We start from the raw sequence: 13,142 nt of genomic DNA on the forward strand, positions 1-13,142 counted from the left end.
TAATAAATATAAGTGGTATATATTTTGAAATTATGCACATTTACAAAATAAATAAAAATGACGAAAAAATAAAAAAAGCCGCAGTTGGCTCTATGGAAGCTTCATGCTTCGCTGGTAGACGAGGAAGACATTGCACAGCGCGTGAGGACAGCTTTGGATTCTTGGTTCGCCTTGAGACTGCAGTCATTTGCAGCTTGGCAGTTCTTTAAGCAACAAGTTTGGAACATAGCTATAGAGATTGGTTGAGTCAGATCTTCAAATTCGGTGAAGGAAAGCGGCTGCTGCTGAGACTTCGTAATTAGAACGAGCTTGAATGTGAGGCTCCTGGCTTATACACTGAGGAAATTCCTATTGTAAATTACCACCTTAAAGAGTTCGATGCAGAGCGCTTTCGAGCGGGCCGTGTGCGGTCTCGTAGCGATCATGCTTTGCAGTCTGAGGAGCCAACTAGACAAGCATTGCTTAATGAGCGTCGCCATGCAGCTGTCAAACGAGTATATGAATTCTATTGTAGTGGTGGTGGTTGTTTGTGGGGTTTAACGTCCCAAAGCGACTCGTGCTATCAGAGACGCCGTAATGAAGGAATCCGGAAATTTAGACCACCTGGGGTTCGTTAACGTGCACTGACATCGTGCAGCACACGGGAGCCTTGCTTTTCGCCCCCATCGAAAAGTGGCCGCCGAGGCCGGAATTCGATCCCGCGTCCTTGGGAACAGTAGTCGAGGTCCGTAACCATTGCGCCACCCAGGCGGGGGTTATTGTAGCGGTGCCTTGCTCACTAATTTTGATGCAATAGTAACCGAGTTTGCAAGTCGCTACACCTGTCTTTCTTCTGCCACTACAGGTAATGCTGTTGATGTTCATGTAGAGTGTCTTGTTTTAATCATTAATCCTCTTCATGAGGATGAATGAAGGCGATAAGTCCTCCATTAACCTTAACTAAAATGGAAGACGCAATTGACCGTTTGCTGCTTTCCAAAGCTCCAGGTCCTGATTGTCTATCCGGTGAATTTTAGAAAACAAAATATGCTCTATGCCCTGCCCTACTACAAATTTTTGAGACTACCCTACTGAAAACCAAAAGTTCTACGTGGCAATAACCTCATAAAATCTCATCGAATCGCATAGACTCTCATACGGTGCACATCGTTATAATAAAATATCGTACATAATTTATGATAATGTACAAGAAGCTATGAGACCTCATGCAATTATGTGCGACTTGTATGTGATTTCTTAAGAGAGTTGAGTGAGATAGTGTGAGAAAATGTGGTTATTGTCTCATACAATTTTCTCAGTAGGGCAGTAATCACCCAAACTTTAAAGACGCTATTTTTAATACAAGGATAGGCCAAGGTACACATCAAACGTGATCACACCTGCTGGCGAAGTCGGGCGATTCGTGCTTGTGTCGGATCAAAGTTGACAACAGGCTTGGTTTTGATCCTTCTAGCCCTGTCCGCGCAGCGTAATGTGCTGAGGGTCTCCTCCAGGTTGCTGTCTGCCGGGCAGATGAATGCAATCATAGCAGTGTGGCTGTTGCCCCCAAAGGAATCTAGAGAAATAAAAATGAACGCGGAAGAGGAAACTCAGTGCTAGGAAGTGACGCATCTGTAACGTAGTTACCATAAACCACGTATAATGCTACCTCCAAAAGATAGGTTGCCTAGTTCACGAACATACAAGCGACATCGCGAACCACGTTTTTAAATTACTTTTAGCAAATATTGGTCCTCCAAGTCTTTCTGGCTATATTGGCAATAGTTCAGTGGCAAAAATATAACTGTTGCTCTGAAAGCTAAACCTAGAAATATCCCATAAAAAGCGTCCTTGGAAACCAAAGGACAGACCGCCGCCGTCTAGAACTGAATTTCTGCGCACCATGACCTCGCGTATTCGTTTCTTAATTGTTTATTGACGCATGCATTTTGCTCGTAAAATTGGCTGGCACTATAGTTTCACCGATATCCCTTTTCTTGTCTTCTAGCTATAGAAATCTCCGAATTTGGCAAGTGTGACTAGAATTTGGAATTATTTCGACGCAGACCAATGCGTACTCAGCGTCCTTTTAATCACTGTAGAGCCTCCCCACTTTGTAGTCGCCTTATTTTAGTTAAACCCTCGTGGCAATTAAATGCTTCTTATCAGAAATGGTTCCCATTTTTGAGCCAGCTAGGATTTACTTATACCTTCAAACTTACAATGTGCAAAATGAAGAGGCATAAACAATAAAATATGTTTTATCAGCCATAGTCTAAAACTCACAGCACCTTGTTAGATGGTCAGAAAACGTTCTGCATATTTCGAACAGTCCCTAATACATCGAGGGAAACATACGTGGTGATCCCATAAAAATGTTACTTGTCCCGTATCAGCCGAAATTTACGGTTGTTTAATGGTACTCAGAGACTCAGACGGCACTAACAAAATGTCTTATCACTGTGCTCTCACCATGGCACGGGTGATGCTGCACAGTTTTCCTCCTGAGTGTACTGTCACACACATTAGAGCGCAGCTGATGTGTATACCATGTTTAAGCAACAGCGCAAAAGGAGAGAGACGAGTGGATGGAGGTACACAACGACGGCGGTGGTGCACAAAGCATTTGTGTACATCCTTCCACTCTTCTCTCTCCTTTTGCACTGTTACTTAAACATGGATGATCACCAACTAGCCCAAACCTCCGTTCTTCTACAGCTGATGTTTAACCCCTCCCATATTAGTCGCATGCTCAGACTCGCATAATTTTACCATTGCTGTTCGTCTTCTGAAAATTTCTAACACCGGCTTCAACCCTTTCAGAATATAGTGTTTCCTCTTTCTCCGTATACTCAGTCACTGGCAAAACCCTTCCCTGTTACCCTGGTACTTTCGTAATATGCATCTTCTAGGAATGCAATGCCACAAACGCCAAGAGTAGATCGGTGAGCTTTCACCACGGCGCAGCTTTTAGACAGACACACAGACAGGCAGCTGTCAGTTGTAAAAAGAGCACATGGTGGGCGCATGGTAAATCCCGCCTAATCTGGAGCAGAACAGTGCAGTTTGCATTGGCGAGTCTCTCATGGACAACACTACCAAGCTGACGTCTCGCACAAGTCAACTGCTATGCCTTGCAACTGCAACGCGCACTAATTTAGTATAGGTACTGCCACTTCTCTCACGGCGAAGTGTGAACAATTATAGACCTTTAGTATAGTTATCCCGCTATAGTAAACTGGAATATATTAAAGTGAAACTCAGCTCTTATTTTTTATTGCATAAGCGACTCTATATTTATTCATTTATACTAAAGCCGTTTGTATTTAGACATGAGTATAGTAAAAGGGCACCAAAACATAAATACCTCAGGAGATAGGACACCAGGCCTCCAGGGGAGCCCCAAATAACAAAATTTTATTCACCAATATCACGTAAATGTCGTAGTATAAACTTCTGTCTTCCATATTTCCCATTTATGTGTAGCCCTGCCTGTACGGTGAATATGTTGCTCTCGTTATTCTTAGTCTGATTTAGCAATGTGCACATATAAAAATCACTAACAAATCAAATACGCTAAGAGTATGGTGGGGTACAATATAGTCGTAAGCAGCAGAGGTGCAGATTGAATGTTTCCTAATATCATATGTGTGTGAATTAACGCCATTCGAGGAAAATAAAAAGGTTGGGATTACTATTAGGACACCCTTACTAAACACTGACTAACAATACCTCAATCTCACAACACGCAATTCTCGAAGTACTTTTGAAAATTTTAGATCATATGTCATTCTAAATTACAAAAACAAAGCTCTATGAGAAAACCTGACACCGACAATATTAAATTCTGGGCAGTTCAATACGGTTGCAGCGCAGCTCATTGCTGCAGAATCGAGAGCTTCTCAATACTTGGGCCAAACTACAGCTATAACCCAAAGCAAGGACACAGCGAAAGGAAATAACATCAGTTGTCGCTAGTATAAGTCAAGATATGTGAAATGAAAGACCTGAACTGGGATAAAAATATCCGTTCGGAGTCAGTGCACTTTACTTAACGATGTTTAGGTGGACTGAGAAAAACAACGTGAAAAATAAAAATTTTTGTGAACCTGGTTAAGGCACCCACGTTTGTCCTGCACAGTTTTGTGGATGGAGCCATGACAGACAAAGGAAGTCTAAAATGTAGTCGTTAAATGCAATCCGCATTATTAACTCCAAGTATTGGTCAAAGCTGCGCTCTCTAAAACTTGAGATGGTGGTGAAGAAAGCAATTATTGTGCGCTGTGCACAGTAAAGTACACAGTATGTGCCACATTCCCAATGCGCAACCGTGCAACCCAGGCATGATCCCAGCCAAAAAATGTTTGTACGTACCCCGAAGCAGCCTCGTCAGTTTAGAGTCTCGGTATGGTACGTGGGGGTCGCCATCGCATAGAGCGCTGATGACATTGCCAAGTGACGAGTGACCTCTGTTGATTTTGATTCCTGTGAACAAATTCGGAGTACACACTCATCCATCTTTTGACACTGATAATGATATGTCAGCTAAGGGCCAACCAAACAGCTAAACCCTAGAACACGATATGATTTGATATCAAGCGCTGTATCTTTGAAAATGAAGCACTAAATTACAACCGTGTGCTGTGATCGCAATGGATAATTTAATATTACGCGTAATTCGCTAATCACAAAAGCCATGTAGGACACTGGTTAAGACGTCCTGAGTCACTTGCGTGAGCAATGAAGCAAAGTATTGAACCTCGTAGAGAAATATTCAACCCTACATGTAGTGTATGAAATCTGGCTTTCAAACCAAATTATCGAAACGTCGACTATAAAAGCTGCATGGAGAACTTGGCGGACTACAAGCTGCACAAAAACTGTACATTCTCGTCCAAAAAATTCGAAATCACTGGATATGTTATGGAGCGCAACTGCAGCGCAGCCTCATCTGAACTATTCTGCCGCAGTTTGATTACTGTGCCTTTTTACCTTCCAGCTGCTCGCCCTTTCCCAGCATTAGACCCATCCACCAACAACTGGCAGCTTAAACATTGAAACATTGGCAACAAACCTTCCTTGAGCCTTTCGCCAACTGCCTTACTTTTTCCAGCTCGTTCAGATCCAGCAGGATCCACTATATGGAACTTTTCTAGCCTTGTGGAGCCACCATCTCCTTTGTCCCGCTGCTCTACAATCATGGTGAAGATTGCGTAAGACCGAGATGACCGCAAGTTTATGTTGCTCGAAGCTGTGCTTCGAGATGCAGAGGCATTCTCGAGGAGCTGGATTGTCTCTTCGGGAGTGGTCACACTTACTTCCGTCAGGTTGGTCACCTGTTCATACAAGTTGAAACAAAAGCACAGACAGTGCATCAGCAAGCGTTCGCGCTCAACGTGAAAGCTGAAAATGGGATCAAAAGAAAGAGCGAACATTTCTAGTACCACCCTTTTTTCATCTGAGAATAAGCATGCAAGAAACATTGCACTGTTTAAAAATACCAAGTATAGAGATTTCATCATAAGGTCAACTCGCGAAACCAAACACGAGCAGAAGAAAGGCAACGGGAAGGAGCGCTTCGTCCCGTTGCATTTCTTGTGTCCAAGTGCGTTTTCGCGCCTTGAACATGAACTCTCACCAACTAGAACAACAAAACATTATTTCAAGGTAGATATTTGGTCACAGCCCTTTTATAAGTTTAGGAGAAGGAAGAGAATACATTTATTGTGAGGCTGAAATGATTTGCGAAAGGAAAGTGGGGATTCCAAGACGCCATTGGCCCCTGCCACTGCTCGAGCTCTCTGGATCCGGGGCCGCTCCTCCAGGTCCGAGCTGGACAGGGCCGCCTTCCAGCCCTCCCTAGCTGGACGTTATAACTGCTATATTTGTGTTTTGCTGGCAAGCCTAGACCATGTGGGATAGGTCAGCATACTGCCCGCAGAATTTTCACCTACCCGTGAATGCCGGATCCACGTACGTATTTTAGTATGGCGAGATTTATAAAACACCCGGTTTGAAGCCGTCTAAGGTGGCATTCCTTATATCTGTCGAGACCCTTGGCGGGTCACGGGAGCTCCCCTCTGCAGAGGCGGAAATGAGTTTCCATCTTCGCATAAATTATGAGCGGGATTGTTATAGTTGCTGCGGTGGAACCGGATTATTTTAGCGGAACCACGTGTAGGAAAGCTCGGGAACCCCGCGAGCGGTCTCGTTCCCGTCCACCATCTGGCGACCGTACACCCACATTATCTGTTTTTTTTTTTACAAGTAGCTGAATCTGAATTGCTCGTATGTGCCAATAATATTCTGCAGGTGAGTGGCGCTATCGTACCCCGCACGTAATTTCGGCAAACCTGTTGCGAGTCCGACATTATAAACGCTGCGTAGGAGTGGGTGGAGGCCAGTGCAATCGCCACTTCCTCCAACATTAGCGCGTCACTAGTTTTTACCGAGAGCCCGTGCACCTGTCTTTCTTCGTGCACAACAGTGATGGTGCAGATGCCGTCCTCGCGGGGGACCCGCTGCATCCACGTAATATATGTGCCTCTCTTACTGCCATAGTTATTTTGCATAAATGTTGCTCTGCAGGCTTGCAGCTTCCCCTTATTATGCTCCCAATTCATGTTTTTAGAGAGCGGCTTTACCGTAAAATTATTTTTCACATATCCCAGATGTCCACTCTGTTTTCGATGATGGGGAGATGATGAGGAGAAGCCCGAGAATTAGGTCTCAGAGGTTTTGCCAGCCGATGCTGGTCACGGACAGCTTAGAAATATGCTTTGTTCTGCGGCCTCAATCTGCTCCCGTATGCTATTATGGATCCCGATTTGGAGCAGGCACTCCGCATAGGTCCGGGCCGGGAGTCCTAGCGCCTTTTTAACCGCCGCCCGAATCACCGCGTCAAGGGTTCCACGGTCGCTCTTCCACAGCTTGAGGCAGGGCGCCACGTATTCCCCACGAGTGACGCCGAACGCCTAAACCAGGCAAACGGTTTCTTGTTCAAGACGTACACCGTTCTTGCCGGAGATCCTGCCAATCATCCTACTAATTTCTCCGCAGGTGGACTTTAATTTTTCAGGGTCTTGAAGGTGTTACTCATGTTATCAATTTGCAATCCCAATACGCGAAGTATGTCCATTTCTGGTATCTGATTGCCGTTAACGTAAATGTGTATGCTTTGTCCTAGATCTTTAGGTTTTGCAATGTGCAAGAGTTCTGACTTATTCGGAGCGCACTCCTCTCGGAACGCTCCCACCATCTGCCCTAAGTTACCCATGGAACGACGAGATGGTAACGTCGTACGGGTAGATGGCGTGGCGTACGCCATTCACTGGCGTTCAGCCTCTCTGGGAGCGCTATGAGGGCAACGTTAAAGAGCAGCGGAAAAGAACAGCTCCTTGAGGCGTTCCCCGTGTTCCCATATCGATTGGCCCGAATTTTTATTGCCTAAGCAATACTACGCCAGGTTTCAGCCCGTAGCGTAAACCTGGCCGGTAGCCACGTTTGACCTTTACAGTGATCGTAGATGGGGCCCCTCTTCAAGCCGTCGGGTAAACCCGGTCGGTAGCCCGCCACGCCGCGGAAGCAGAAGAAGAAGAAAGAAGAAGGAAGAAGAATAAGAACAGAAAGAAAAGCTACGTCGGCTTTGCTTACGCAACCTACCGGATTGAACTAAAGCTAAACCTCAGCTAATTTTTTTATTGCCCAATCTGATATAGAATTTCTGATTTTCTAAGTTTTTATGTAGCTAAAATATTTCTCGCCGCAATTGTTGCCGTTTGAAATTTTCACTTTTACAATAATTAACGTTTTCAAAGACCATCATCAGGTCCAGGGTCGAAATCGCCCTGTCTCTGAACTCCCTAAAAGGGGATCAATAACTTCCCTATTGATTTGGTGCCGTACATCCTGCGCTGATAAAAGTGGCCGGAAGCCGAACATGGAGGGCGGCAGTAGCCTTCGGACAGTCTTTGCCTTACTGCCACCTCCATGAGCTTATCGGTGCAGGACGTGAGAGTGATTGGTCTTAAATTTTCTTTTTTATCTTTATGCCCGGCTTTGGGATGAACATCACTATGGATGTTTACCAGTCATTTGGTAACATCCCCGAGTCCCAGCAATCATTACTGGCCGTAAAATCTTCCAGGGTTTGATCGTTGAGGTTGGCCAGAAGGCCGACCGTTATCAGGTCGTCTTCCCGTGTCGTATCTCGCTTCATACTCATTAATGCGGTTTTTATTTCTATGACGGGGAATTCTACATCCTAATTATGGTGTTTTTTCTCTAGTATATGTTCTAAATTCCTCATCTTCATCTACGGTCGTACATGAGTGTTTCTTTTAGTTTGCCGGCGAGCTGTGATCCGTGCATTTGAAGTCATTGAGTGCCCTCCTCAAGTTACAGCTTTGTTTGCCTTTGGATTTATTAGGTTCAATGAAGCACCTCCCTAACCTACTGAAATAACTGTATGGGGCAATAACCTCACATTTTCTCACACAATCTCATTCAGTTCACATAAGAAATCACATACAAGTCGTATATAATTGCATAAGGTCTCACAGCTTCTTCTACATTATCATAAATTATGTAGGATATTTTATGATAATTATGTGAACCGTATGAGATTCGATGCGATTAGATGAGATTTTATGAGGTTATTGCGACGTAGAATTTTTGGTTTTTCAGTAGGTTACTGAAAACATGTGAGGCAATATCCTCACATTTTCTCACACGATCTCACTTAATTCCATAAACAATCACATACAAGTCGCATATAATTGCATAAGATCTCATAGTCTCTTGTATATTATTATAAATTATGCGAAATATTTTATGATAATGATGTCCACCGTATGAGAGCTTAGGCGATTAGGCGAGATTGTGTGAAACTATTGCCTCGTAGAACTTTTGGTTTTTCCGTAGGGCTGAGAAGGCTCCATGTACTTTTCCTGCTGAGGGTGCCTCAGATGGAATCGCATCTGGATATCCAGATGGTTTTTGCTTGAGATCACGCTTATGTTTGTGCCTGTTTGGTTAGCTGGGAAATTCGAATTTTAAGCTTACAGTTCTGTATTAAGGTTTACGATCGCAGCACAATGCATAAGCACTACATCATTGCTAATGCGGGTACCCCAAAATAGGAGCAGCCTATTATAATCACGTAACTATATAATCATAGCCGACGTACTTCGAGCTGCACGCTCCTAATCATGCTGTTAGCCCAAAACAATTTAATGCACTAGTGAAGTCTTACCCTTATCGTGCCAGCGTGATCCTCCCGTATCGTCAATGGTTCTCGGAATGAACTTTTGGAGAATAAATCAAAAATATTTTCCTTGCATATCTGCGAGAAAGTAGAAATGACATTAAATCCATGACAAGCCAGTTGTACAACTACAAACCTGATGCCTCCTACATTTAGGTTCAGTTTGTATCTCAAAGGCATGAAAGAAAATTCAGAGTCACTCGAATATTCGCCTGCTTATTCAATGAATTTGCAGTAAAATAAAGAAAAAACCCTTGAGGTATAACATACAGGGTTACTTCAAGAGAAATAGGCATATACACACAAAGCAGAGCATAGACAAGTTAAAGATTGAAGGGTCAATACTTCAAGCAAATGATTCATCAGCCAGAAGTTGATGACCGTGCTTGGTTTGCCCACAAAGTCTACTACGATCGCGCTCGAATCGAAACAGAGCTGGATCTTTTTGCCACTCAGATTGCTAAAATAAAATAAACGCCAAAATTCCGCCTATGTGGTGGTTGTGTAAAAGGTTAAAATCAATAATTCCTTCAGAAGCAGCATTCATGTCTTTTGACGACAAACGCAATGGCGCAATCTCGTTGTGGGATGCTTAGGAAATGGTCGAATTGTGCAACACATTAGTGAACAAAGCTTCTCTATTTATAGGGGAACTCGTTCAAGAAGCACCACTTGGGAATGAAGTCTTCATCTCAACAAATATATCACTCATGACCTGATTATCGACAGTCATATATACATACAGCAGAATAGCTCTCACAGTTTGGCTCTTTAAACTTTATTGGCCATATTTAGTACATTTTCGCGAATTACACGTCTCGTATTTGCTGTCTTGCATACAATGCACTCACCTCGAGGAAAGTAGCTCGCAGAAGGAATATTTTCTCTTTGCTTGTCGTGATATGCTTGAAAATATTGTCAACTATCCTGGCGATAATGCTCGCATCGTCACAGCCGGTGTGATTGGACGACGAGCGCGTTCCGATAGTGAACGTTTTTCCAGAGCCCGTTTGGCCATAGGCGAGAACGGTGGCGTTGTAGCCTTGAACATAGAAGATACATTCTTGGTTTCAAACATAATCGCTGACGTGAACTCATTGAAAATGTAAAATTGGATCTATCAAGTATAAGCGGATGGGGGCCTCATAGAAAATTAGCAAAACGCACAAACTATACCTACAACTAAGAGATGCAAAGGGTGCGCCTCATTTCCTGACAAATTTGGGTATGACGACAATACGGACACGAAGTTAAAAAATTTATAACGTGAATCTGCTCAAAATCAAAGTCCGAGACAGCCACTGCCTTAGCTTAGGCGTGCATGCGACGTGTGATGGATGTGCACGGTCTGGATGCGATGTAGAGGGCTTGGAACCAATGGCAGCAGTAAGGCTTTCTCTTTTCTTTGAGAGCACTCCTGATGCAAAAATGATTACAGAATGCGCATTCTTCAAAGAAAGCCCCAAAAAGAATAGAAAATCACTTTTGCCTAGGCCCTCTTGGTTTTCAATGCCATACGTCTTCTCTCGTGCACACACCTCGATCACTGCGATTTCAGATCACAGACGCCCAAGAGAAATGTGCAATACGTACTAAACTGTTCAGTTTTGGTGCACAATATGATGCATATTGTTGCTACTTGAGAAGCGCATTACAGTGCCAGTGTTTTTGCTGTCTCCAGTTTGAACTCTTGCTGCATGTTGCTCTTACGGTAGTTCACCAACTATAGGCAAATGAAACAGTTATGTGGGCAGAGGAAAAAAGGTATTCAGTCCTTTATGACTTTTTTGTGCCTGCTGTAATTTCATTTATGGCATGAGAGAAATCGAACATTTTTGTTGGAAACGCTTAACCACACGCACTCTTCAAATTTGCTGGGCTGGCTCAATACCTCGCTACGAGTGGCTTTCAAACCAGCCCCAGGACAAGATTTGCACGCCATCTCGGTAGCCGGTTTCTTCTCATGCTAAGTTGCCAGACTTTCGAGCTACGATTCGAATGTCGCCGCCTTCATACGTTTTGACAAGGTTGGACTAAATACGTTAATTAGGCCACCATCCTAAGCAAAGCCTAAATCACCCGTTACATACTTCGCTAAACCTAACCATACGTACAAAATACGCGAATTAAAATTTAATTGAATGAACGCTACATCATATATTTATATCCATTTATGCTCTGAGCCAAGCTAAATCACCACTAAATGCATTAGCTGGTACGCAGAACCTCCCCTGAATGAACGAATCTGGCTTCAAGATCACACCAGGGGCCCTCCTTTCGGCATGGATTGAGAGAAAATGTAACTAGTTCGTCAGAACCTGACATTATGACAAACGTAGTCACAATTTTGGCACTACAACAATGCGCCAACATCATTGTTCTGTTTAACGGCCATGCAAGAAAGGTAAATAACGATGCTGCTACATTTTCGTGTCTCCAGAACCAAGTTTACGCGTGGGATAGAAATGAAAACTTTTAATCGTTATTTTTGTGGGCAGGCTCAATATGCTCACCTTCAAATATCCTGGGCAGCAGGCTGGAGACGCATGCCTCGTAGACCTCAGCCTGGCTCGATTCCTCACCGAAAACGTAGTCAAATTTGAACATTTTTTCACCACGTAAAACTATAGTCTGTTCATTCGGCACTGTTCCTGTGCAAACTTGGCACCCTTCCAGTACTTCATTGGACACTAGTGGGCGGCAGCGCACCGCCACTTTCACGGGGATAGTTTTCTCCATTCCGGTTTTGATTGAGCAAGAGGTCTGCAGAGAAAAATGATAATCAAAGGATAAAACTTTGTCCGAAAGCAGCTAACGAGGAAATGAAAGAGAAACTTTGGAGGTGCAGCAGTAGCTTGAAACATTACTACAAAGAGGTGTGCTGCGCATCTGGCATTGCAATGAGTTGCCGCAATTCACTGCAAATTCAAAAATGAGCCGACGCATTCATTTAAGAGCCTCACAAATCCGGTACGTTTAAATTCATCAAGCTTCTCCAGCGCTTAAAAGCAGATGAATGCGGAAAAAACAACAACAGAGAATTGCTTAAAGAATACATCTATGCTCGATTTAAATAAGCAGGAACAGAGAGAGTGGTTCAAAGCAGCAACCAGCTGACGAATCTGCCCGTGCAAAACTATGGCGTCCCTTTCATGCTTTTAAAGTGAAAGCTTTACTGGCTTAGTTCCGCGAGTTTCACCGTCGTCGCCAAGGCTTTAATTGCGCATGCGCCATCGCTGCGCAATTAAAGCCTTGCGCAGAAGCCTGCGCGCTTGCTAGGCAGACGCACCATGGGGGTGAACGTGGAGCGCATGTGGAAGGGCAAATCTAATCTGTTTATATTAGGCTTTGGAGAAGGAAGGCGAAGAAACTTGGCTAGGCATCTCGGAATCATGGACACCCAATCTTAATTAGGTCAAGGACCCTTGCAGGCCAAACTCCCGGCCACAGCAGCCTTGGCTTTCCTAGCGCATTGAAGCTCTCGCGTCTCTTAGATGTCAATCATAAGAGAAGAACGGCGAAAGCCTACCCCTCATCTCCTATCATTTGCCTCCCATCGCTAAGCATTGTTACTTCTTTTTAGTTAGTTGCGGACACTAAAGTCGTCGTTTGACTTATTGGTCGTTTCGTAGTCATGACGAGTCATGTCTAGTCATTGTAGTGCTTACCATTCATAGCTGAGAATTTTTGCTCATTTCCAATTAGTTACGGTCATTACGATCGTATAATTTTGCATATTCACCATTAGAAGTCATTTTTATTCATCATTAATTATCATTATTAGTCGATAGGAATAGCCATACTCTATCGAGGCCTATAATTTTAATTATTTACCTACCCGCTTTAATTCATAACCTCCCTGATCGTGCGCCCGCTATTTACGAGTGACAGATCAGTG

At 43.7% G+C, this 13,142-nt stretch overlaps 1 protein-coding gene across 1 annotated transcript; it reads right to left on the reverse strand.

The window, feature by feature from the left end:
• Positions 1-1,373: 1,373 nt before the first annotated feature.
• Positions 1,374-11,851, reverse strand: LOC146184006 (chromosome-associated kinesin KIF4-like). The gene is made up of 4 exons (XM_084608471.1): positions 11,758-11,851; positions 10,096-10,286; positions 5,084-5,315; positions 1,374-1,555 (listed from the first exon to the last, which is right to left on the reverse strand). The coding sequence occupies exons 1-4, from the start codon at positions 11,849-11,851 to the stop codon at positions 1,374-1,376; spliced, it is 699 nt and encodes a 232-aa protein (XP_084464597.1).
• Between the last annotated feature and the right edge of the window lie 1,291 nt (positions 11,852-13,142).

Source organism: Amblyomma maculatum, chromosome 7, assembly GCF_055883805.1.
Source record: "Amblyomma maculatum isolate TAMU_Amacu chromosome 7, ASM5588380v1, whole genome shotgun sequence".
NCBI classification, from domain to species: Eukaryota; Metazoa; Arthropoda; class Arachnida; order Ixodida; family Ixodidae; genus Amblyomma; species Amblyomma maculatum.